The 26,998-nt window shown below is 37.3% G+C and overlaps 1 protein-coding gene across 3 annotated transcripts in view; it reads right to left on the reverse strand.

The window, feature by feature from the left end:
- The window catches only part of MAP3K20 (mitogen-activated protein kinase kinase kinase 20), a 163,029-nt gene that overhangs the window by 72,319 nt on the left and 63,712 nt on the right, over positions 1–26,998 (reverse strand). For all 3 annotated transcript variants that reach the window (XM_043894834.1, XM_043894835.1, XM_043894836.1), the window contains exons 3-7: positions 16,572–16,659; positions 11,395–11,496; positions 7,715–7,780; positions 4,201–4,229; positions 3,942–4,079 (exon numbers count right to left, since the gene is read on the reverse strand). In XM_043894834.1, the coding sequence (XP_043750769.1) occupies positions 3,942–4,079; positions 4,201–4,229; positions 7,715–7,780; positions 11,395–11,496; positions 16,572–16,659 (423 nt within the window). The remainder of the gene's footprint in view (positions 1–3,941; positions 4,080–4,200; positions 4,230–7,714; positions 7,781–11,394; positions 11,497–16,571; positions 16,660–26,998) is intronic.

Raw genomic sequence — 26,998 nt, forward strand, 5'->3', positions numbered from 1 at the left:
TGGGATGTCTTATGCAACCAAATATACCTATTGACAAAGAAGTCCTGCTTACTCACCTGTTTTGAAAGGACACAAAAAACTCTCAATATCTGCATTGCTTCCTTAGATAGATATCATTTTCAAAGTTTATGGACTATAAACTTCTAAAACTAACATGGTCCCTACCTTAACAACTATCCTCTCCTGGACTACTACCTCGGGCATGGGATGCTTTCTTGATTTAAAAAAAATTGTGGTTGTTTAAACAAACAGGATCCATAAAGCACGCTCTGTACTTTTCCTTTCACTAATGTTGTTGAGAGTAAAATGGGAAGGAGTCATGATTAAATAAAATCCTGATTTGTTTTTTATAGCTAAATTAGCATATGTGTACTTTTCTGAATGGAATTCGGCTGATGCAGCCACGGGGTAAGAATAACCAGCATTCTGAGTAAACCTCTCTCTTTCAGACAGTGAAAGAGCAGCCGCTATTTTAAAACTAACAGATTTACTGAAAAGGCTTACCCTCCCCCACCCCACCCAGTTAAAAGAAGACTCTAACAGGAATACAGAATTAATATTCAAAAGCATGTGACTGAAGCAAACAAGTTCTGAAGAGCAACACAGATCTGTAAATATAGAGCAACCCTGGAAAGGTTCAGTGACTGGCTCTAAGGTTTGCTGTAAGATTGATTACTTGATAGAAAGAGCTGTTAAGCGTTTGATAATCTCTCAAGGCTTCCCTGGTAGCTCAGACAGTAACAAATCAGCCTGCAATGCAAGAGACCTGGGTTTGATCCCTGGATCAGGAAGATCCCCTGGACAAGGAAATGGCAACCCACTCCAGCCTTCTGGCCTGGAGAATCCCATGGACAGAGGAGCCTGATGGGGTCACAAAGAGTCAGATACGAATGAGCAAATAACACTTTCACTTTTCAATCTCTCAAAACAAAAGTAGAATCAGTAAATATTGAAAACCTAATTCATAAAGAGAAAAGTTCAAGGCCCATCTACTGAGTAGTGGTGAGCAGTTCGTTGAAGGGAAAGCTTTTTAATAAAATAAGCTGAACATTTGCAGGTTCAGAAGTCTTGATTTAAACTACATTTAATATGGTGGGGGGTGTTTAATGAGTGAAATGAGTGGAATGAGTGAAATGGATTATAGAAAGATACAGCAAAGACCAAAAGCTCCACAAAGTCATTTCTTCATATCTTTTGTAATTTCTATGTGGAAGGGAATTTGTTCCTGGTCACTGGAACCAAAACTCCATTTCAGCTAAGGAAAAGCAGGTGGGTACATTTAAACAAAGTCCTGGGCAATTGTAAAGCTTTGGGAAAAGGCAGTGTGAACTGAGCTTTCATAAATGAGATAATACTGAACCCCAAAATTCACTCTATACAGAACTCACAGTTGTGTCCTTCCAGTCAAAGATTTCAGAGGCAGGGAAATTCCAAGATGTGGGGAGACTTTTAAAAGTAAAAACACTGCCTGAGAACTTGTAGAGTGCTAAAATGAGCCTTAAAAGTCTTCTAAATCACATAAATGTGCAATGGAACTTAAAAACACTAACCATCTAAATATATTTATACATGTTTACATCCATAGGCAAGGGGAAAGAGTGAGAACTATGGTCCCTACAGATAGCTGAGTGCCTTTAACAGTTTTTAATGGTTGTATAAAACAAAAGAATATACAATAGAGACACTGTAAGTGGCCCTTACTATCTGGTCCTTTACAGAAAAAGTTTGCTGGCTCCTGATTCCACAGGATAAAATGAAACGCTGGACCCAAGAAGCAGGCAAAGTCAAATTTAAATTGCCCTAAGTTGGTGTCTAGCACAGTGCCTGACACAATAAATAAGTTTTTACTTTAAAATGAAGGAACATAACTTCATTAGGAGGAAATAATCTCATAAAAAGTCTTAAATTGCAACAAATTTCTCCATTTTCATACTTCCCAGCAGTTGATTTGCAGGATGGTTAGAATGTAGTAATTTAAAAAGTATATTTATTTATTTATTTTTGGCTGAGCTGGGTCTTTTTTGCTGCACACAGACTTCTCTTGTTGTAGAGCCTGGACTCTAGGTGCTCAGGCTTCAGTAGTTGCTGTGTGTGGGCTCAGTAGTTGTGATCTGTGAGCTTAGGTCCCCATAGAATTAGTTGTATGTGGAATCTTCCCAGAGCAGGGATTGAACCTGTGTCCCCTGCACTGAACGAACCACCAGGGAAGCCCAGAATGTAGTAACTTCTGACATACGGGATCAGCTTTAGAATATATTTCTTCACGAACTTCCGGGCTTTTCCCCTTCTTTTGATAAGAACTATTTGATTACTGTCTAAAATAGGTTATAACTATATCCCAGTATAAAATAATAATAATTTAAAATGAAAAGGATGTTAATTTTTTAAAGAAGTGATAGCCTTCATTCTTAGAAACACACAGAATTAAGGAAAATTAGGTATTTAGTCTGATGCTACTACTGTCTTCCAAGCTTTACAATTCCAGCCTTTCACCAAAAACATGTATTTCATTTATGATATGATTTTTTTCAATAGCAATAAAATTGATATTATATACATCTGGTATTCATAAGATGTAGTATGACAGAAAAAGCTAGCGAACTGAAACCAGCCCAGAACTTACTGAGGCCAGCAGAAAGTACCTAGAGTCCGACTGACTCTAAAGAAACAGGAATGGGTTTGACAATGTTGGAATGCTCCTGTACCATCAGCTATCACCTTAGTTGAAAACACAGAAAGTCAGGAGGAAGAGGCATGTTGGTCTGGTCTAAAGTTAGACAGCTTTCTCCCCCATTACTGTGAAAATGTCCTTCAAAGAAGTAACAATATAGAGAGGCAGTATGATCGAGAGATGAGAGGTGAAGACTGGGGTTCCAAATACTATTTTCTTTTTTTTTTTTAAGCCTTGCTGGCTGTGAGAGGCATGTGGGCTCTTAGTTCCATGACCAGGGATGGAAGCTGTGCCCCTTGCATTGCGAGTGCAGAATCTTAACCACTGAACTGCCTGGGAATTCCCTCCAAATGCTATTTTGGGCTTTTTGTAAAGGATATATATATATATACACACACATATACACACACACATCGGTTTTAGGGATAAAAATCTTATCCTCAAAAAAAGGCTCCAATGAATTCCTTCCTCCACAAAGAGCTGCCCTGCCCACTCTTCCCTCCCACCCCTCCACTCCCCTGTTGCCCCACTTCTTCCTCTCTGCTAACTCAGATACAACTTATTCCTCAAGAATGATTGGTCTCAAAACTCCTCCTCTAGCAACTCCTCCTTCTGCTTCTTCACTGATTGGCTCCTGTGGTCTCTATTCCTTGAGCTTCCCACCCCCAATGCCCACAGTATTCTATTCTTATAACTAAGTTGCTGGGCCAGTCTTCTTCTGTGAAACCTTAGATTCAGGTTTCAGACAGCCACGCTATGAGACCTGCAGCAGACATGGGCAAGGCCATGCACCAAATAAGTACATTTTCTTCTGCACTCTCTGGAAACTCACTCATCACTTTAATGGCTGACACTCAAAAATTTCCTGTTAATTAACTCATTTAGTGTATCTATGGGTGGTTTTTGAGCAATACACTACAGTGAAGTCCCATTCTAAAGGATTTACATTTCCACTGACTTATAGAGATATTCTATAGTCATATGTCCACCCAGGAAAGCAGAAGGGCATCAGATCTAATACTGTTTGAGGATCCATCTAATTTGCTTCTTGCAAATGGCACTGGTTTCTTCTCAACACTGGACAAAATAACTCAAAAATGATCAGAGTAAACCTTCTAATAAAAAATATTCTCTCTGTTGCCACCACTCTGGATATTCTACCAGGAACAGTATCATTGCTTTAAAACCATGTTAAACTGTTACACACTGCTTCTGTACATTGTTTGCTTTTTAATGCCCTTTAGTAACAAAAAATGACAAATGAACTCACCACACCATAGGAATATGTGTCACAAGTTTCAGACACAGGGAGACTTTGGATAACTTCAGGAGCCATCCACGGGAAAGTTCCAACCAAGGACATATGTGTTGTATGGTTGTGGAACCGTGAGGCACCAAAATCGCAGATCTGAGAAAAGAGAAAGGAGTATCAACTTTCTTTTTACTGACTAATAAAACAATCATCAATCATAAAACCTACATCTGAAATTAACCAAATTTCTTCAAATTAAAAAAATTAATAGTCCTACCTTCAACACCCCATCAGCTGCTATAACAACTAAAAGGGAAAAAAAGATAAATTATGAAAATCATCCAGTTTGAGTTATACTGAAAAAAATCATAAACTTCTATTTTTATCCTCCATGTGGCATTCTGAACGGTAAAATCAAAGTATTTACCACACTGAAGATTTTACAAAAAGGAGCTGACATTAAAATAAAAATACAAAACTAATTCTATGAGGTGCTGATTAAAAGGGCTTTAAGACCCTGTTTTAAATTAAATGTAGCATTGTCTAGTAAAAAAGGCATAGATCAGCTGCAGTCAAGGGAACCAAATTTTCACTTGGATTCTGACGCCAGACTGTCAACATTCTACTGAGCAAGTCATTAGCATTATTGCTTCATGGTAAATATGGTTTTTCCCTCTGGTTTAAGAGTAATTTTTTTGAAGGCGCAGATAATGCTCATCTATTTACATTATACATTCATTCACTTAACAGATATTTGTTGAGTATACGCTGTGGGCAAAGCCATTTACTATGTTCTAGCAGAGGAAGGTGAGCAAGACTGGCATTGTCTGTGCTCTGGTGGAGCTTACAGTCTAATGGTAAACAGAGTTAAGCAGACACCTATAATAAAGTGGGATAAGTTCTGTGATGAGAGGTATGGAGATTGCCATAGGACCAAACAGCAGTCTAAGAAGTCAAATTGTAAGGAGGTCGAAGTTCCCTGGAAGAAATGATGCTATGCTGAGACCTGAAGAACAAATTAGAGCTAACCAGAAGGAGAAGTGGGGGAGGAAAGCAGTTTTCCACGCAGAAGAGTGAGCTTGTGAAAAAGGTCAGGAGCAGAGGAAGAGGTATGCAGTTTTGGAAAGTAGGGGCCAGGTCTGGAAGAGCCTTCGATAGAAATGGAAAGCCAGCGAACAATTTTAAGCAGAGGAACGGAATGGTCAAATGTGCACAGAGGAACAGAACATGAGGAAGGAGATCACTGTGCAGGCAGGGTTGTAGCCCAAGAGATGTGATGATGCCTGCACTAAGTCTCGGAAAAGGACAGGAGAGAAGTGGACCAAGTCAAGAAACAGGTTGGAAGCAGAATCAACTGGGCTTGGATAACTGGCTATGGGGGAGGAAGAGGACTCAAAGAGGAAATAAAACACAGGCAATATGGCATAATGGTTATAACAGGAACTCAGCAATCAAACTGTAACTCCTTTTTAAAAATCTGATTATGGATTAGGCAATTGGTATTGTCACTCACTGAGACAGGGAATGCAGGAATAATTTGTTAGGGGATAGGGAGAAGATGAAAAGATCAACTTGGACACCACACATTTTAGGGTCATACAAAGTACCTATGTGAATATGTTCAATAAGCAGAGACATAGTTTTGAAGTTGAGATCTATTTGACAGCGCGAAGATCAATTAGGGCTTTTATGGGAGTGGGTGAATAAAATGTAAGAAGGGAGAAGGTCAAGGACAGAATCCTAAAGGAATGTTTCTAGCATTTCCTTTGTAAGCCACACAGTGCCTTGAACACGGTATATTATCAGTACTTATTAGGTATTACTTGACCTTGACAAGTGGGGAAAATAATCTTTTCATGATCCAATACACAGAAATAGCCTAAGGTTAAATCTAATACTATATATAATAAGCTATACATTTTTCAAATATTGTTAATATTATATTCAGTTATTTTAAAAATACTTCTATCTTTTCATAAGATCAGTGTTTATTTAAAAATCTAAGATCATAAAACTATATAACTTAGAAAATGAAAAAAAAAAAAAAACTTAGAAAATGAAAGTCCTACTGTTCTCTCTTCCCTCCCCAAATTGTTAAAAGTTAGCTCTATATTGTTTCAATGTGTGTGTGTTTTACCATCAAGTAACTACACAACTATAATTTCTAAAAAACACAAACATTCTCCACTGTTAGTTTCATAAAGACAGTTTGAATAATTTAACCATTATCTCATGGGATATTTAAGATATACTGATAAACTATATTAAAAGGAGAGACATTGAACACTTATTTAGATTGAAATTCTGAGCAAGAATTGAAAATATAAAGTCATAAACTCTGATACTTTCTACTAGATTCTAGATTATTTCCCAAAGACTTCCTGTTGTGCATGCGTGCTCAGTGACTCAGCTGTATCTGACTCTTTGCAATCCCATGGATTGTAGCCCACCAGGCTCCTCTGTCCATGGGATTATCCAGGCAAAAATACTACAGTGGGTTGCCATTTCCTCCTCCAGGGGAACTTCCCAACCTAGGGATCAAGCCCATGTCTCCTGTGTCTCCTGTAATGGCAGGCAGATTTTTTTTTTTTATCACTGAGCCACCTGGGAAGCCCAACGACTTCTGTTAACCCATGTATGTATATTAAAAGTTTTTAGCTCTAAGAAACTTACATCTAAGGAAAGCTAAAGGATAAGTGATAAAACCTAGAAAAGGGCAAGAACAGTGAGCCAGAGTCAACTTCAGGGTTGGGGTGGTGGTCCAACCTGAACTGCTGAGGCGTGGCAGCTGCCAACAACTCCCCCGTCTCCACCCCCACAAACGTCACGGTCCTGGGCAGCTGGTCAAACTCCTGAGTTCTCTTTCTCTACTGACCATGACTACCCATTCCAAGGATCACACTATTAGTATGTACCCATTTTAACTGCAATGATTTAAAGATTTTCTAAAAAGAAATTGTTTTTAGAAGAATCACTTAGAAAACAAGTAAATAATTAAAGCATGCAAATGAATCGATATCAAGATTTTTTTTCTTTTTTTTAAGTAGCAAACTCTGATGCAAGCCCTCAGTGCTGGCTAGTTAAATAACACCACTGCCTTTCTCCACTAATTTTCAAGTGACGTAATGGAAGAAGCATTCAATTACCACTCCTACTTGAAGGTAACATCTAATCCTGCAAGTCATTTAAAAATGCTCAGTCTACAAATTATAAAATACAGGATCATAAATAAACTTGAAGAAGCAGAGAAGAAGAGAAAGAAGAAAAAGAAAGCTTTTACTTTCCAAACCCTGCTGATCATTTTTGGGCACTCCTCCAGGTAATATGAGTGACATAAAAAATTTACACCAAATAATTCAGGAGTAACAAGAACAAAACTCAAACCTGCTAGTACAGGGAGTCATCTAAAAATAGAAGTTAGAAATACACGACCACTATGTGCTTGGATCCAGCAATACCTCTTTTAGAAAATGATTCTAGATAAATAATTAGGGATGTGTTGAAAATTTTTGCTGAAAACTATTAAGCTTAACTTTTTTTTTTAATCATAGAAAAAAAATGTAAACCCAAATGTCCATATTCTGTGCTATTTATATATTGGAATATTATGCAGCCCCTTGAAATAATGGGGAGGATTTTTAATTTATTAATAATGGAAAGATTTTCATGGTATTAGGTGTGAGTCAAACAGCAGGTTACAAAAAATATGGGAAGCATGATGCTTATTTCTATACAAAGGTGCATGTATTTTATAATAAAATAGGTGAGATAAAAACATACGATTACGTTACCGTTTCTTGACTTGAGATCTCTGTGAATCACTTTGACAGGAGCCTCCATATGTAAATAGTGCATTCCTTTTCATACAAAAAGAAATATAATTAATATAGTTATATTATATTATAATAGAAATATAGTTAATATAATTTTCCACATTACATCAGTATTACCTATCTATTTTAAACATCAGTATTACTTTCCATATTTTCACAAAGGATTTAATAGCAAAAACTAAATCCATGTGCTCTATTCTCCCATGATAGATAAAATAGGGACAGGACATGCCTACACTAGGAAAATTTAAATACTATGGAAAGTGTATGTGCTTTAATGTCATATAAGTTTTAATTTGTGGATAAAGCTAGCTTCTCACAGTATCCAATAGGACACCTTGATTTTCTGGAGTCTGCACAAAATAGCCCTCTCACCTCAATCAAAACCATTCCTTTGGCTAATGAACTATCTGCTGAACACAGTTTAATAATGAGGCCTTGGTTCTTTTTTCAGTACATAGAAAATTTCAGTTTTACAAGGGCTAATTTTAAAAAATCTATTATTTTCTACTTTCTAGTTATTATATATTGAAGAATCATGAAAGAAAAAAAAATTTCAAAAAACTTAAACTCTTGCCATTTAAAGTTATTACTGAAGAGTCAACAAAAGTATTAGCAATTCAAATATCTTAAATAAAATGTAACTGGAATAAAGGAAATCTTTCTTCTAATATTAAGTTCTACATATTCCAAGCTGTGAAAATTCAATAGCTACAACTTGGGTAACTTTTAATAATTTTTATGACAGAATTTCATAGTTATTTCTCTCTTGCTTTAAGAATCCAATTCCTGAATAATTTTTCAGGTAGAAACTGTTTAATTACTATTAGAGGTAGAGCTCATTTCTACATTTGCTGACAATAAAGAATTTAAAAAAACACTCAAGCACAAAAGCTTTTAATACAGGGACTTTTCTTCTTCACTGCAGATATTATGAGAAGTATCATATTGTATTGAGCAAGCTGGGATCTGTGTATAACATATAGTATACATTTATAGAATATTTAGTGTACATAAACAGTTGTAATCATAATCATATAAAATTCTATTTAGTGTGTTTTGATAGTGCTATCTACATACAGGGACTTTTCTTCTTCACTGCAGATATTATGAGAAGTATCATATTGTATTGAGCAAGCTGGTATCTGTGTATAACATATAGTATACATTTATAGAATATTTAGTGTACATAAACAGTTGTAATCACAATCATATAAAATTCTATTTAGTGTGTTTTGATAGTGCTATCTACAATTCTGCCATATTTTTGTTGCAAGAAAACAGGAGGCCTGAAAAATATCTCCATCAATTTTAAAATTCAGGGTTTCCTAAAAAAGACTTCACAGGTGTCATTTTGGGGAGATTTGGAATCAATGATGACCCTTCGGAGACTGGATCCAGGTTTGTTAGCTTTAATTGTTCCTTTTACCCATTGCTGGCTGACTTGCAGCAATTTCAGATATACTGGTCTGCCCTCCTTCCCTCTTCCCACCCAGAAAGAAGAGAGTCTGTTTTGCCTTTGAGAAGGTTTTCTCTTTCCAGTGATGTTAAGCAATGCCTATTTCAAAACTGCATGAATCAACTCTTATTTGAAATGAATTATTCATCCTCTGATTTCTCAACATCTTGTTGCTTCAGTGGCTTCAATCATGGTCAAACTGAAGGGCACAGCTGAATTCAAAACTGAATCAACAAAATCAAGGCTTCCTATGTCATCTCCAAGTTCCACACATAGCCTTATCAGAGAGGGTGGAAGTCATTCTGAAAGCATTGATTTCTTTTTCCTTTTGTAGGCCATTTTAACTATTAAGAACTACCTGTATAATTGTAAACAACTGTCTTCTCTGCTTCACACTTCTCACCTGAGGCTGAACACATTAGAACTTGCCTTTCAAATTAATTCATCAGCCACCAAAAAGTAATTTCTATTACTGTGTAGTTTTGGACACTCCCATCTTCTTCATCCCAGTTTTTCACCTCTAGTTCCAGTTTGCTGTTTAGTCCTACTCCTTCTCTTCCTTTCTTTCTGATACCGCCAGGACTCTTGAGAAACCCCAGGAATGACGGAGCTGATGTGGAGCCAAAGGACTTGCCCCACAGACAGGGACTGTTGCAGCGGAAGGGATCAGGAGGGATGAGGTTTACAGGCGAGGGGCCAGGGAAGCCAAACAGTGCGCACAGCAAGGCGCCCAGTGACACTGTTTGCTATCCATCTTAAGTGTCATTAAGTAACAAGATGGGTGTAATTGGCTGAGCACCCTAAAGGCAAATGTCTGTAAGGTGAAGTGCTTTAAGTCAAGGACTGCTTGTATATGTATTTACATTTCTCTAAGAGTATTTTCACAATGCTTCAGGCAGTTTCCAATAACAGCACATTACCCAGCTTACAAACAGGTGGCCCCTGATATGCAGAGAAGTGGCTATGATGTTCCATGAAAATGTCTTGAAGAATGAGAAATTTTAAGACTGATTTGAGATGTCTCATGCATGAATACACAATTAAGTTAATTAACACAGCCAAAGCCTTAAGTACATCATCCTAAACATAGAGCTTATTATTCTTATAAGGTAATGAAGTATCACTCAAGCTGCAGCATTTTGCATGAAACTTTTTTTTTTTTAATTTCCACTTTCTCTATTTGAAGAATTTGGCAGGTGTTGATGAAACTTAAAACAGACAGGATGATTCCCCAAAGGAAAGACTATTACTTTTGGAAGTCTCTGTGTAACTTTCCAGTGAAAGCGAAGTATGAGTTGCTTTCCTTATTGAGCACTAAATATCCTTTTATTTGCTTTGTGAAGAAATACTTGTAGAGATTGGAGCAGCAGAATGCAAAGGAGCTAATTGCCCCGGTAAAATTTGGACACACTTGCTTTCCAGGGGTTGCTAGAATACAAATGTAACCATCAGCATTCATTATTTAGATTAAGTTGTTTCCAAAGCAACTTTGACAGTTATAAATAAAACTCAGAAACATTCAGTTAGGAAAATGGAAAAAAGATAAAAATAAATGGAGTTTAAATTGCTTTAGAGAGCATTTGTCTATGAAGGAATTTATGAGGGAAAAAGAACTAGGCACCTTGTTTAGGGATTTTGTGTATTAAAAAATATTCCATTTCCAAGGGTGATTTTCAAGTTTACATTAAATATAAAATAAAATCTGAATTGCTTTTGCATTGAAGGCCAAATAAAACTTTTTTGCAAGTGGTTTCTATTTTTAGCATATTATTATGTATACAAAAGAAGTAGAACTAATCCTATAATAAGTCACGTTTCTGGATACTGCAGTCTGAGACTTACAGAACAATAACAGAAATATGATCTTTCCATTTAATGTATTGAGCAAGCTGGTCAATTACAGTGTCACAAAATGGGGCAAAAATATCTGCCTTGGAGCCACTGATTTTGTTGAAACTTGGTTTGTGGTAAAGAAGTAAAGAAAAGAAAGGAAAGAGAAAAAAGGAATGCAGCAGTGGAAAGGCAATGGCCTAAAATATTATGTGCACAGTAAGCTGCAGAATTCTTGCTACTTTTGGTCTGAAAAAAGAACATCTTAAGACAGAATAAGAAATCTTCCGACTTAAGTCACCATGTCCAGATCTCTCCAACTATGCTGTAAGAATACACGAAACATTACCTTTGGCTACATCGGTGGCCCAGGTCATAATGTGATCCATGTCCATTTCTTCACTTCTGTTACTGTTAATGTAATCATAGAGTGATCCCAGAGAAGCGTATTCTGTTTTCAAAGGAAAGATTAAGCATAGAATTAAAAACCAAGGCACAAATCACAAATAAGACTGCATGGTTTCATTGAGAAAATGTGTTAAAGAATTTAACAAAAATACATTAAAACATTAAAAAAAAAAAAACTGTTCTATGCTGTGGTTTCTCAAAATTAATATCATCCTGGAAAGAAATCTGTCAAAGACGAGACCACTAACAGAATGGATAATAAAACTTCAGCTGGTGATGAAATCAAAAGCCATTTGGACAGAATTCAGAAACACAAAGGTGTTGCAAGAATGCATTTGAAACAAAGGCAGGCATGTATATAGGTATTTCAAAAAATTGTTATTCTTAGGAGATAAATGAGGTTAAACACATAAGTCAGAGGGTTTATGTGACCATGTAAACAAATCAATATTTGTTGCATCAGGATTTAGATGAGTCCTCAAATTTTAAGCTTTACAAAAGGTCAAGAAAGTGAGAAAACTCCTTTTAAAATGGTTTTGAGATATGAATTACATATCATAAAATTCACCCACCATATGTGTACAATTTGATTTTTAGGAAACTTACAGAGTTGTGCAATAACCACTACAATCCAGTTTTAGAACCTTTCCACGGTCCCAAACAAGTCCCTTCTGCCCACTTACAGTTAATCACCACTGTCAGCCCCAGTCCTGTGACTTATCTTTTCTCACTCTCAAGAGTGCCTTTTCTAGACATTTCACATAATGGAATGAAACAATATATGGCCTTTATGTCTGACTGCTTTCTCTTCATATAATGTTTGCAAGACTCTTTTGTGTGTGGCATGTGTCAGTACTTCATTCCTTTTTATTCCTGAATAGTATTTCACTGTATTGATCTATCACATTCACCTTTTTCATTCACTGGGTTGATAGACATTTGCATGGTTCCTTTTCTAGATGTTATTTATCAAGTGCAGAAAATTTCCTTCTATTTTTAGCCTGTTGAGATTTCTTATTATAAATGGGTGTTGTAGTATGTCAAGTTGGTTTTTGTCTTTTATTCTGTTACGGTGTTTTACATTAATTGATTTCAGATGTTAAATCAACCTTGCATTTCTGGGATAGATCCCATTTGGTTGTAATGTATAATCCTTTTTATTGGTGGATGGATTCAGTTTGCTAATATGTAGTGAAGGATTTTTTTTTTTTTAGTCAAGGATTTTTGCATCTATATTCAGGAGAGATGGTGGTCTGCAGTTTTCTTATTATGGTTCTGTCTGGTTTTGCTATGAGGATAATGCTGGCTGTATAGAATGAACTGGATGTGTTCCTTCTATTTTCAGAAACAGTATGGGAAGGACTGGTGTTATATTTCCTATAGAACTCGTCAGTGAAATCGCCTGGTTTTGGAAATTCATTATGGAAATATTTTAAATTATGAATTCAAATTTCTTTATAGTTTTGGTCAGATTTTTTGTTTCTTCTTGAGTCAGTTTTGAAAATTTTTATATTTTTAGGGATTTTTTTCATTGCATCTAAATTGTCTAATTTGTTGCCATAAGGTTGATCATAATATTCCCTTATAATCCTTTTAAATTTCTGTAGGGACCATAATGCTATCTTCTCCTTCATTTCTGATTTTGCTAATTTGTATTTTCTTTTTTGTTGGTCAGTCCAGCTAAAGGTTTGTCAGTTTTACTGAGCTTTACAAGGACCAAAATTTTAGTTTCATGGATTGTCTCTAGTATTTTTCTGTTTTCTACGTTATTCTATTCTGCTCTAATCCTTATTATTTCCCTTCATTGCCTTGCTTTGGGCTTATTTTGTTCTTTTTGTAGTTTGTTAAGGTTAAAGCTTAATGACCAATTTCAGACCTTCTTTTTAAATGAAACATAGATGTGTTGTTGGTCAGTTGCTCAGTTGTGTCCAACTCTTTGCAACTCCATGGACTATAGCACGCCAGGCTTCCCTGGCCTTCATCGTTTCCCAGAGTTTGCTCAAACTCCTGTCCATTGAGTTGATGATGCCATCCAACCATCTCGTTCTCTGTCGTCCCCTTTTCCTCCTGCTCTCAATCTTCTTCAGCATCAGGGTCTTTTCTAGTGAGTCAGCTCTTCGCATCTGGCAGCCAAAGTATTGGAGGCTCAGCTTCAGCATCATTCTTTCCAAAGAATATTTAGGGTTGATTTCCTTTAGGGTACTGGTTTGATCTTGTTGTCCGAGGGACTCTCAAGAGTCTTCTCCAACACCACAGTTCAAGAGCATCAATTCTTCGGCGCTCAGTCTTCCTTATGGTCAAACTCTCACATCTGTATGTGACTGCTGGAAAAACCATAGCTTTGACTATACAGACCTTTGTAGGCAAAGTGATGTCTCTGCTTTTTAATGTGCTTATAAATTCCCTCCTAAGTATTACTTTGTCTTCCACCTATAATATTGATATGCTGCACTTTCATTTCCTCTCTGTCGAAAATATTTAAAAATCCATTGTGGTTTCTTGACTCACTGACTGTTTAGAAATGTGTCGTGTAATTTCCAAACATTTGGGAATTTTCCGGGTTTCTTTCTTGCACTGATTTTTTAATTCTATTGTGATTAAAGAACTCTTCAATCCTTTATTTTAATTGGAGGATAACTACTTTACAATATTGTGATGGCTTTTGCCATACGCTAAAATGAATCGGCCATAGGTATACATGTGTCCCCCCCATCCTGAACCTGTCTCCCACCTCCCTCCCCACCCCATCCCTCCAGGTTGTCACAGAGCACTGGCATTGGGTGCCCTGCTTCATGCATTAAACTTGAACTGGTCTTCTGTTTTATTCACTTCTTTTTGACGTAATAAGATTTACTTCATGATTTAACTTACCATGCATGCTAAAGAATATGCCCTTGAGAAGAACATGCATTCTTTGTTGGGTGGTGTGTAGAGCTGGTTGAGAGTGTTTGTCAAGTCTTCTATATCCTTACTGATTTTCTATCTAGTTGTTCTATCAATTACTGAAAATGGGGATACTGAAACCCCTTTGTTGAACTGACTGATTCTCCTTTACAGTCAGTTTTTGCTTCATGTACTTTGAGGACCTATTGTTAACTGTGTATATATTTACAATTGCTATATCTTCCTGATCTATTGATCCTTTTTATCATTATGAATGACCCAATTTATTTCTAGTAATATTTCTTAAGTTTATTTTGTTTGAAATTACTATAGTTACTCCAGTTCATGCTTACTGCTTGATCGGTAGTACAGAATGAAGACATTTCCAAAAATCAAAGAAAAGATGATTCTCTATTGTACCTTTTCTTTTGACTTTGGAGATTCTAGTCATCCCATTATTTTGCAGATCTGGGAAAAAGATGTTCACGTCCCTTCCAAGGGAAATAAAATGGCAGCTACCTCTTAGACTCTGTTCTAAGTCTTATAAGCAGGTTTTAGAAAATCGTCTCTGTGATGAGAAGTTTCGGCAAACACACATGCATGGGTGCACGTATACACACCCTTACCCAGAAATAATCAATTCTGGTCCCTTCACTCACAAAGAGAAAACTGAGACAGATCATCAGGGACCCATCCATGGAGCTTTGGCAGAATCAAGACAAGATTTCATCGCTCAGTTCCTATTCCAGTGTCCATTCCATTCCATCACTCTGATAAGTTATTCTTTCAAGTCCTCAGTATGAGTGACAACAGCTGCCTGATGCAACAACCTTTTTTATTAACAAGTACACTCAAGATGGAATAGATTCAAGCTATTCAAGGTTTCCCCGCCAGGGCTCCAACATATGAGAAAGACAATGAGGTTCCAAAGAGAGGGAGCTCGCTGGGTTGGGTGATCAAGGTTTTTGTGCCTGCCTGTGTCTCTCTCTACCTTACTTACTTACAAGTCTGCCATACTAGTGTTCATTTCAAGAAGCAAGGCAAGTGCTATCATTCCCAACCCATTTGATCTTCCACACTTGACTCATACGTTCTATCATCCCTCAGTTATCTGTGGGGGGGTTGGTTGAGGATACTCAAGTCTCTTACATAAAACGGAGCAGTACATTCAGTCTTCCACATCTATTGGATCTAAAGTATGCTCATAGCCTTCCAGAACCTAGCTTACATATAAGAAGAGAAGATTCTGTATAAAATCAATTGAGAAATTTATACCACTGTGGTTCTACCATTAGTTGGGTAAGCTTGAAAAAGTACTTAAGTTAGAGTTTCAGTTTCTTACGTGAAATAGGTTATTCTAAGTATTAGATAACATAATTTATAAGGAAGTACCTAATCCAGTCCTTTTTATTGAGGGTATTTTGTTATTTTAAGACAATATATAAAGACAATCCAAGTTCTTACCACTACAATAGAAGAAAAGAGGGCTGGCTGATTTTTTAAGGTTTTCTTGTTTGTTTTATTTTGGTCAAAGAACTGCCATGATAAAGAACTTGGTCAAAGTTATGTATTGTAAAATTGAACACTATATTTATCATAGACCTGAAGCTGTTTATTGGATTATACAACTATGAGTATAAAGTAATATAAATAGGTGCCTTTCTGTATTTTTATATGGCAAAATTTTCTGTGTGCTCCATTTTGGAAAGGGTATTTCCATCAGTTATAAATTGCTGTTCTATATTATGCTATAATTTAGATCAAGGTCATTACCAACTCAGATGACCAAACCTGAAAAATATTATTCTCACGTCAGAGACCTTGAAGAAAGAATGCTGTAATGGGATTAAAACGCCTTGCAAAGAATTACAACACGAGTAGCTCAAGAAATCTTAATTTGTAAAAGGTCACAGAGTTACAAAAAACATCGCTCATTTCAACTAATTAAATGAAATTTTAGTTAAACGGCACCTTTAAATATTGGTATTGCAGCTGCGAGTGCATTTAAATAGCATTTACACAGATATAATTAGCACAATTAAACATGGGTAGAAGTGGAAACACCATTCTTAATTATATTGATATAATCAGTTTTATTAATGCTTTATAGCAACAAAAGTGACATCTGACAGTAGCACACAATTCATGACAGAACCTAATATTAAGCATTTGAGCATATTAAGGAAGCTAAAGCTAGGTAAATGGGGAAAGAAAAAAGTCAAATAGAGTTCCTACCTGTGACAATACCATAGTTGGGAGGTTCGAGAATTACTCCATAAAACTGGATGATGTTTCTGTGACTGAGGACGCTGAGTATTTCTGCCTATACAAAAATCAAATACAAAATTGCATAAAATTTCACATTTATAAAAGTCTCATAAACTAGCTTTTGTGTTCAATTTTCTTTTACATACTTTAGAAAGATGTGTATGTGCTCAATAAGCATGTGATACTAATAAAACAGTGTCTTTGGCAGTTTTCTTGATAGATTAAGAATTTATATTGAAGGTTTCTGAAAAATTTTAAAAAGAAATGGGGTTGAACTGGCAACAGCAGAAGTGCTTACTAGCAAGTCAGCATGACTGACAGTAGAGGGGTATGATTAAAGAGGGGAGATGCCATATTTATTTAAGTAAAAGCCTTCTTTCTTAAAGTCAAACAGATTTTTTTTTTCTGAATAATATCCCCTTCTGGCAGACTTCAACATGACTAAATTTCTATCAGTTGGATGAACAGTTATGACAAAATTGGCTCAGACAGTAAAGAGTCTGCTTGCAATTCAGGAGACCTGGGTTCGATCCCTAGGCCAGGAAGATCCCCTGGAAAAAGGAATGACTACCCATTCCAGTATTCTTACCCCTCTGTCCATGGGATTCCTCAGGCAAGAATACTGGACTTGGTTGCCATGCCCTCCTCCAGGGGATCTTCCCAACACAGGAATTGAACCCATGTCTTTTATGTCTCCCGCACTGGCAGACAGGTTCTTTACTACTAGCACCACCTGGGACACCCCAGTAGGATATGATTTTTCATTAAAAACATGTGAAACTTGCTTTGAAGGTGGTTTGACTAGACAGAAAACAGAGGTTATGGGTTGACATGGGGTCAATGTGGGAACAGGAGAAAGGAGCATTGTTAGTGATTGGATGAGACATTCATTTTATCAAGGTTGATTTGACAATTTGTTTTAGTAAGTGTTGAAGTGGGCTATAGAAATAATTCCTTAACAATCACTGAGTGTTCACTGTGTATAGAGGTTCTGTATTCATCAAACAACCTTCCCATAATTTAGTTTTCCAAGTGGAAAGAAAAGACACTAATTGGACAATAAATACAATTATTCATCCATATGGCAACTCTCTTTCTAAATCAGCATAAAAAACCTTTGTTGTAAAAATACAGTTCATGTGAAGTTTGGAAATCATAAGGCCTCTGTTTTTCAGTGGCAGATCAACTCTTTGTGAGTAAAGCATGAGAGTTCAATGTGAGGACGCATTAATGTTGGAACCAGTATTGGTCAAAATCAAGGAGTGTTATTCTTTGGCACATTTTGATATATTCTTCAGAATACCTAAATCTCGAAGCCATTAAAGATGTTTTCATCAATAAAAAATAAATACAAGAATATTCTGAATCCTTGGACAATGATTTTATAATTCAGCATGACATGGAGTTTTCAGTGTTTCAGCTAGCTTTCATGCTTACATTTAAGATACTGACAAATTATATCGTGGAGATAGAATTTATCTTTTCAGGTATTGGTAAGCATGTCTAGATGGCCTTGAGTAGGTATATGCTAATGACAGAACAACTATTATCTTGTGTTCCTTTGTTGTGCTCATTTTAATTTCTTACAGTTATGAAAAACTCTGGCAGTATGATTTGCAAACAAAAGATATTTTTATGGAATAAGGCTTTATGTTCCAATTTAATAAACTAAGAATTTGATTTAACATCTCAAAAATAACATGCTACTTTAGAATGTTGTAAGAGTTTCATGGAAATGGGCTAATAATAAGTAGAGATAGATTAAATAAATAAGTGATATTTGCAATAAATGGAAATCATGATACCTGTTAGCAATTCAAACAAGCTCCAACAGAAAAACGCTGGGATTAATTGAATTATTAAAACCTGTGCTTATAGTAGCCAGCACCTGAATACAAGTGGATGTATTATAGAAATTTGCCTCTATGGACACCTGCTTGTCAATAGTTCATCAATGGAAATTGCTGAAGTATGCAGCAAATAATTTTTCCTTCAGTTGTTGTTTTCCCATTGTTTTCCAGATTTAAATTCTGGGATACTCTATCAAATGGCTTACACATCAAAATAATGGATTAGTGGCTTGAAAAAGTTCAGTTTTATGTTAAAAAGGAAACATAATAACAATGAAGGCTAAAATAATACTCTATTGTGCCAAAAAAATTTAAATATTTTTAATACTATTAAAACTAAGATGATTTGGTACATATCTACAATGGAATATTACTCAGCCATAAAAAGAACAAAATATTGTCATTTGCAGAAACATGGATGTACTTAGAGAATACTGAAAGTATTAGTCACTCAGTCATGTCTGACCCTTTGCGACTCTATGGACTATGTAGCCGGCCAGGCTCCTCTGTCCATGGGATTCTCCAGGCAAGAATACTGGAGTGGGCAGCCATTCCCCAATAGTTTAAAGGGGAATAGTCATTCCCCCAAACTTAAGAAGATAAGAGCCGACTTTAAAAAAAAAAAAAAAATTAAAATTACACATAAAAGAAAGGAGATGGGGAGGAAATAAAATATATTATTTGTGTTTATCTCTAGGTAGCAAAGGGCTTCCCAGGTGGTTCAATGGGTAAAGAATCTGCCTGCAATGCAGGAGACGTGGGTTCAGTCCCTGGGTGGGGAAGATCCCCTGCAGAGGGGCATGGCAACCCACTCCAGTATTCTTGCCTAGAGAATTCCATGGACAGAGGAGCCTGGTGGGCTACAGTCCATATGGTTGCAAAGAATCAGACATGACTGAAGAAATTGAGCATGGACTAGGTAGTAAAAAGAATCATAACTGATTTAAAATTTCCACTATTTCCCAAATTCTTTACAATAGCCTCTATAATTTTTAATCAGAAAAAACAGTACAAGCATGTTATCCATAATATGTATGACTAGAGCATATAAACATAACATTTAAAATATTGATTTGCATGGAAATTTTGATTTTCCCTAGGACTGGATCAGAAAGAGGTAAAATTCTTTCCTTACCTCCCCAGAACTACTCTAGGTATATAAGGACTAGTTTAGTTAATCTCTGAGCTATGAGTTTCTCCAGACATGCATCCAGAACAGACATCTCCTGGGTTATTCCTGAAGAAGTCCATAAACTCTGAGAGGCCGTGAGGCATAAGTCTGGACACTGAGTACACCTACTCAGACTCAGGTTCAGTGTTTTATTAAATGGTCTTCCTCTCCCTTCTGACATTTGTTCTTGTAGCCCACTGCTCTTCAAAGAAGCCTTACTTGTCTTGCACCATGCCTAGTATAAAACCACATGAGGGAGAAAGGTCATATGCTTTATACAGCCGAAGCTCAATAATATTTGAAGGGTGGATGAACAAATAGTATTTGACAATAATGATATTAAGTGTGTTTAAATAACTGCCACGGTAAGAGTTCATGTAAGGTAAATGTTTACTCTGAAGAGGCAGTGAGAAGAGTAAAATGCCTGTGGGTGTGGATTTGCTTCACTATTCATTCTGTTCTTTTACATGCATAAGGGTTACTTCAGCCTATTATTTCGTAAGAATGCCAGTCAATCAATTATACAACTACAGTAGAAGCTACATTGAAATTTGTGTTCATGAGCCCTTTGTTGATTTGAACTTTCAGGATAAAGTTGGACAGCTACAAGTTGCCTCTTGCAGTCCATGACAATCAAATAAGCAAAATTTCTTGAGTGCCCTTCCTTGCTTGGCTATTCTCCAAGCAGGCCCTCATTGAACTTTTTCAGATATAGAATGGAGAAGCTTGCTTAATCTTAAACCTTCTGCTTCCAGTTTTCTACCCAATGCATTGTACCATTTATATTTCCAAAATCACCTCTGCAAGTAAGCCATCTTCTTATGAAGTCCACACCTTCCCCACACCATACCCACTACAGCAGACCTCCTGAATAATGGAGCCCTGCTTCTCAGTAGGGGGGCTACATTTCACACACGATTTCTGCATAGGCTGAATGTGTTCCCCTAAAATCCATATGCTGAAACCTGACCCCCAAAGTGATGGTATAAGGAGGTGGGACCTGTAAAAGGTGATGAGGGTAGAGCCTCATGAATGGAATCAGCACCCTTATAAAGGAGCTCCCTCACCCCTTCCTTCTGCCACGTGAGGACACCACATGAAGATGGCCAACTGTGAACCAGGAAGTAGGTTCTCACCAGAAATCAACTCTGCTAACAACTGGATCTCGGACTTCCCAACCTCCAGAACTTATGAGTGTGTTTGTTGTTTATAAGTCATCCCACCTTCAGTATTCTGTTACAGCATCCTGAACGGACTAAGGCAGCTCTCTTCCTAGGCTTGGGCCAACATCACAAAACTCTACAACTGAACCAGGCTTCTAAAGAACAGGATGGGTTCGAAAAGACAATGCCCTTGGTCTTCTCAGTACAGCATACTTCTTATCATTATCCCCACAGAGCCCAGAGCTATTGTACTTAGCAGCAGAATGTAAGGCACGAGGGGAAATACTTGATTTAAAAACTCCAAAAACAGGGACTTCTCTGGTGGACCAGTGAGTGGTTAAGAAATCTCCAGCCAATGCAGGGGACCTGGGTTCGATCCCTGCTCTGGGAAGATCCCACAAGCCGTGAAGCAACTAAGTCTGTGAGCCACAATTACTGAACTGAGCTCTAAATAAAGCTTGTGCTCTGCAACAAGAAAAACCACCACAGCAAGAAGCCCCCACACCACAACTGGAGAAAGCCCATGGCACAAGGAAGACTCAGTGCAGCCAAAAAAACAAACAAACCCTAAAACAGTAGGGTATAAAGTCAAAACATCCTGCTTTTTCAGGCAAGAAGTAGGCAGACATTCTCTTCTGTTTCAGGCTCTGATTATAAAGATAATTGAGGCAGAATGCACTCTCTAAGTAATCAGAAGATTTACATGTGTCAGATCACAAGAACCAGTGTCAAAAACAAAAACAAAAAGTTGTTTACTTCATTGCATTTTTACTCCAAGAATACTATTTTAGGGTCATTTTCCTAAAGTAAAAACTTGATTTCTCGTAAAATGGAAAACCAACTCCCACTTCTAAAAACTCAGTGCTATAGAACAACATTAAAAATAGGCTAGGATGATTTTCAATTCTGTATTTAATCACCAGAGTCATACCCAGGTCATGCTCTGAATCACTTTTAGGCTTAATGAGACCCATTCAATAACACAGGCACACGACAAGCAGCAAATCTCTCAGTTCTGTAGGTTCTCTTTCAAATGCTGCCCTTTAGGCATTCAGGGAAATAAAGGATAAACAAACTGAATTCAGGTTCCATAATATAATACAGCCTATATTCCTCAGTGTCATGAAGATGTTTCTTTGGAAGAAAAATGGCTAGAAATACTAAGAAGGAAAAATAAACTAGTCATTCTGCTCACTCTTCGTGAACAGCCGAGATGGAGTCATGCGGAACAAATGTCACTGGTGCTGGGAAGTCTTTATTGCTCAGTGGTCTTCCTGGTGGGTTGCAGGAGACTTACCACGTGCAGCTACTGGGACAGCTGCCTGGGCTCCGTTCCAGGGATCAGGCTGCTCTCCAGTTAAGTATATACCCAACTAAGGACAGACTAACCTGGCAGGATGGAAGGCTGACTAAAACTGAATGAAATAAATACTGAAGATTTAAGGACAGGAATGTAAGAGATATCCCAAGGTATAAAAGACTGAAAGATTTTAGATTCTTCATGCTCAACAACAAAGATCACTGTGATGACATGAAAAAGTCAGATATATTGTAAACTTGTATTCAGTCTGGATAACAAAAGCACATTCAAGCACTCAACTTTCCACTAAACAACTTATGTAACTTGGTCAAAGAGATCACTTGGGGCTAAACTTACACAGAAAACCTCCCCAAAGAAAGCCGTTGAATAAGACTTGAAGTATGAATTAATGAAGGATTAGGCTTTTAAAAAAATAATAAAACACAATATAATGTAATCAAAACTAGGTCAGTGGAAATTTAAATTCTAATTCCAAAATGGATGGCCCTGGAGCCACCTGGTTACTCTGAACCTTGTTTCTTCCTAGAAAATTATTTTGCTGGACAAAATTATCTTCCAGATTCCTTCATGCTTTAAATTTCTATCCATTTCTATTAAAAAAAAAACAAACCTAACTTGATGTATTTCTAACAGTTGCTTTATTCAGAGTGGGTCCTCGATAGATATGTGGTACACGGAACTGAGGTCATTAACTCTGGTGTATTAAGATACCCTCTGGAGTCAAACAGGCTCGAGGCAGGAATCTTGGCTATGCCTCCTATAAGCTGGGTGACTTAGGGAAAGCCTCTCTAGGCTCCAATCTCCTTAAGGGAGAACAGAAATCCTACCCTAGTGTCTAGAAATTCCAGGTATTTAACCAATGATAATTCCTTTCTCTGAAGGTCTTCCCTTTCCTTTTTAACCGGTTTATCATTCAGAGTCAAGTCAAGCTTACGAGCAAAGATGAGCTTTCTCCCACACTGGATTCCACTTTCATAATTGGCTTGCATTAGTAGCTTCATGTATGTATCATATTTGACTTTCCATGTTTATGTGTGCTGTGTTGTGCTCAGTTGTGTCTGACTTTTTGTGCGACCCTATGGACTGTACGCCCCCAGGCTCTTCTGTCCATGGCATTCTCCAGGCAAGAATGCTGGATCTCCCGCACCCAGGTATGGAACCCACATCTCCTGCATTTCCTGTATTGTAGATGGAGTCTTTACCCACCCCCTTTAAAAAAAATACAATAAAAATGAGTCCTTTCATCTAAATATTTATCAAAAGCTGCCTTTGCTCAAAGAGATTCCAGTTTGCAGACTTCTGTACAAAAACAGCTTGTATGCACTGTCTACTGTGCCAAGCAATTCATATAGACAGCTTTTAAAAATAATATTTTATATTAGTCTTATAATATTTTATATTATTTTATACAAATATTTTGTTTATTTGGCTGCTCCCGGTCTTAGTTGTGGCATGTGGGGACCTCATTCCCTGACCAGGGGTCAAAATTGGGCCCTCTGCACTGGGAATCTTAGCCACTCAACCACTACAGAAGCTCCTCTGTTTTTTCTTTTTGTTTTTTTGGCTGTACTGGGTCTTCATTGCTGTGTGTGGGCTTCTCTATTGCGGTGAACAGCGGCTACTCCTTAGTTGTGCTGCAGGGACTTTCCACTGGCGCTTCTCTTGTTGCGGAGCACAGGCTCTAGGCTCATGGGGTCAGCAGTTGTGGCTCATGGGCTTAGCTGCTCTGCGGCATGTGGGATTCTTCCTGGACCAGGGATCAAACCCATGTCCCCTGCACTGGCAGGAGAATTCCTAATCTCTGGACCAACAGGGAAGTCACCATCCACTTGTTTTTATTTCAGTTTGTGATCTTGCTCTTTTATTCTGAAGTGTTTTATATTTGCTGTGAATACATTTGCTAATGTTATTTAATGGCTTAGATTAATCCAAGCCCACCAGGCTCTTCGGTCCATGGAATTCTCCAGGCCAGAATACTGGGGTCGGTTGCCATGCCCTCCTCCAGAGGATCTTCCCAATCCAGGGATCAAACCCAGGTCTCCCGCATTGTAGGCGAATTCTTTATTGTCTGAACCACCAGGGAAGCCCAGATTAATCCAGAGAACCAAAACATTATATAAATATATTTCTAAACCATTTGCATGCTTTTTTTGAGCAGAGGTATTTATTTATCTGTATTTTAAATATATGTGGTATGAAGAAATTAAAGGAAGAAATGGAAGGGGTAGTTAAAGAACCTGATAAAAACAATCAAATTTCAGAAAGGAGAGTAATGCAAACATTATTCTGTCTGGTGATGATATATGCAATTGGTAGACTGACCTTTTAAAGCCTCAAAGCAAATCACCAGTGAGGGCCTTCTACTATCGCAGAGAAATTTAAAAACTTGCCTAAGGGCACAAAAAACGGCAAAGCCAATGTTTTTAACACAGACTGTCTTATGTCAAAGCTCTGTTTATAATCACTAAACCCTCCCGCTTTACTTTACAAACCTAACTTGAATACAGAATGGGATGTTAGTTTATAGAACATCTGAAAATTATAATAGACCTAAAAAAATGCCAAAACTCTCTAGTTAGTTACAGACATGTGAGAAACAACTCTTCATCAACTCCCCTTAGGGCCTCAGCCACTGCCTCCACTGTAAGATTTCCAAGCCTTCCTGACACTTAACTGGGCAAGATCAAGTCAAGAACCAAGATGTAATTCTCACTAGGCCATCAGGCCAGCGAGCAATGACCAAATTTATAGTTAATAAAACCAGTTAATTGCACAGCATGAAGCACCCTCTCTCTATGCAAAAATTACATGGTTAGGAATTTTGAGCAACTCTCACAATCTGATTAGTTAAGTGCTTTATAATATTACTCTACAGTGCAACAGAGTTTGATTATTTATATCCCATAAGAGAAATGTTTGCTACATTTATTATGGAAATCTGCAAAATCATTTAGAAGAATTCAGGCAAATTTAATTTTTTTTTTTTCAGGCAAATTTAATTTTTAAATAGTCTGAAAAGTCCTTTCACATCTTATAGACTCCAATTAGACAGCATCTTGAATACCTGGATTCTTCCATTTAATGATTTCACTATTTCTGGGTTCTGTCAGCATACTCAAACAATAACTAATGACAAAGGCACATATGTGATATCTGCCAGACTACAGAGTGACAAAAAAGTGCCAAACTTCAACAAGTATATGGTAAAAAATAACCTCGAATCATAGACTCTTAAGATGATTTCTCCCCTAAAGATTTAAAGAAGAGATAGCCTCCATTTAAGTAAACTCTCCCATATTAATAACCATCACCACCACTACCACCACAATCTTTCTTTTCACTAACCTTCATGCTGAAATCTAAGTCCTTCTTTGTGTTCAGCAGAGATAGTAAGTAAAAGATAACATCTGAAGGCTAATTTTCATATTACACTACATTATAGGTTTTTCTAAGCCTAGACTCCGGCAGTTGGTGATGGACAGAGAGGCCTGGCATGCTGCAGTTCATGGGGTCACAAAGAGTCAGACATGACTGAGCAACTGAACTGAACTGAACTGAAGCCTAAAGCTGGATGAATCACAAGCTGGAATCAAGACTGCCAGGAGAAATATCAACAGCCTCAGACATGCAGATGATACCATTCTAATAGCAAAAAGTGAAGAACTAAAGAGCCTCTTGATGGTGAAAAAAGAAAATGAAAAGGCTGGCTTAAAATGCAACATTCAGAAAACGAAGATCATGGCATCTGGTCTCATCACTTCATTGTAAACAGAAGGGGGAAAAGTGGAAGAAGTGACAGATTTTATTTTTCTTGGGCTCCAAAATCACCACAGATGGGACTGTGGCCATGAAACTAAAATACCCTTGATCCTTGGAAGGAAAGCAATGACAAACTAGACAGCATATTAAAAAGCAGAGACATCACTTTGCCAACAAGGGTCCCTATAGTCAAAGCTATGGTTTTGCCAGTAGTCATGTACAGATGCAAGTGTTGGACCATCAAAAAGGCTGAGTGAGGAAGAATTGATGCCTTTGAACTGTGTTGGTGGAGAAGACTCTGGACAGCTGGACAGTTCCTTGGACAGCAAGGAGATCAAACCAGTCAATCCTAAAGGAAATCAATCCTGAATATTCATTCTAAGGACTCATGCTGAAGCTGAAGCTCCAATACTGTGGCCCTGATGCAAAGAGCTGACTCACTGGAAAAGACCCTGATGCTGGGGAAAAATTGAAGGCAAAGGCAGAAGAGGGTGGCAGAGCATGAGATGGTTAGATAGCATCACCAACTCAATGGACATGAATTAGAAAAAACTCTGGGAGATAGTGGAGGACAGAGGAGACTGGCATGCTGCAGTCCATGGGGTTGCAAAGAGTTGGATATGACTTAGCAACTAAACAAGTCTAAAAATTCTGCTGCTGCTGCTAAGTCACTTCAGTCATGTCCGACTCTGTGCAACCCCATAGACGTCAGCCCACCAGCCTCCCCTGTTCCTGGGATTCTTCAGGCAAGAACACTGGAGTGGGTTGCCATTTCCTTCGCCATTTTCACTAAAACTCTAATTCTTACCAATTTTCTTGACATGTCTTATTTTTCAATTTTTAGGGGTTATTTTACCTAAATTTATGCAAAAGTATCAATCATTCTAAAAATATATTCAAGTAACTGGTAGAGCCACCTGACTGAATGTATTCACTTTTCAGCCCAATATTGGGGTATGGTGTAAACTTGGTTACTATGGCTCTCCTCAAGACCATCTTTATATTCCTCTGATCCAAAAGAAAATTTTTTATGTTTTTAGGTTCAATCTTATAAAGTTATAATTTAAGTATAATCATCTTCAGTTCAGTTAAGTCACTCAGTTGTGTCTGACTCTTTGCGACCCCATGGA

Source organism: Cervus elaphus, chromosome 33 (genome assembly GCF_910594005.1).
Source record: "Cervus elaphus chromosome 33, mCerEla1.1, whole genome shotgun sequence".
In the NCBI taxonomy this organism is placed as follows: Eukaryota; Metazoa; Chordata; class Mammalia; order Artiodactyla; family Cervidae; genus Cervus; species Cervus elaphus.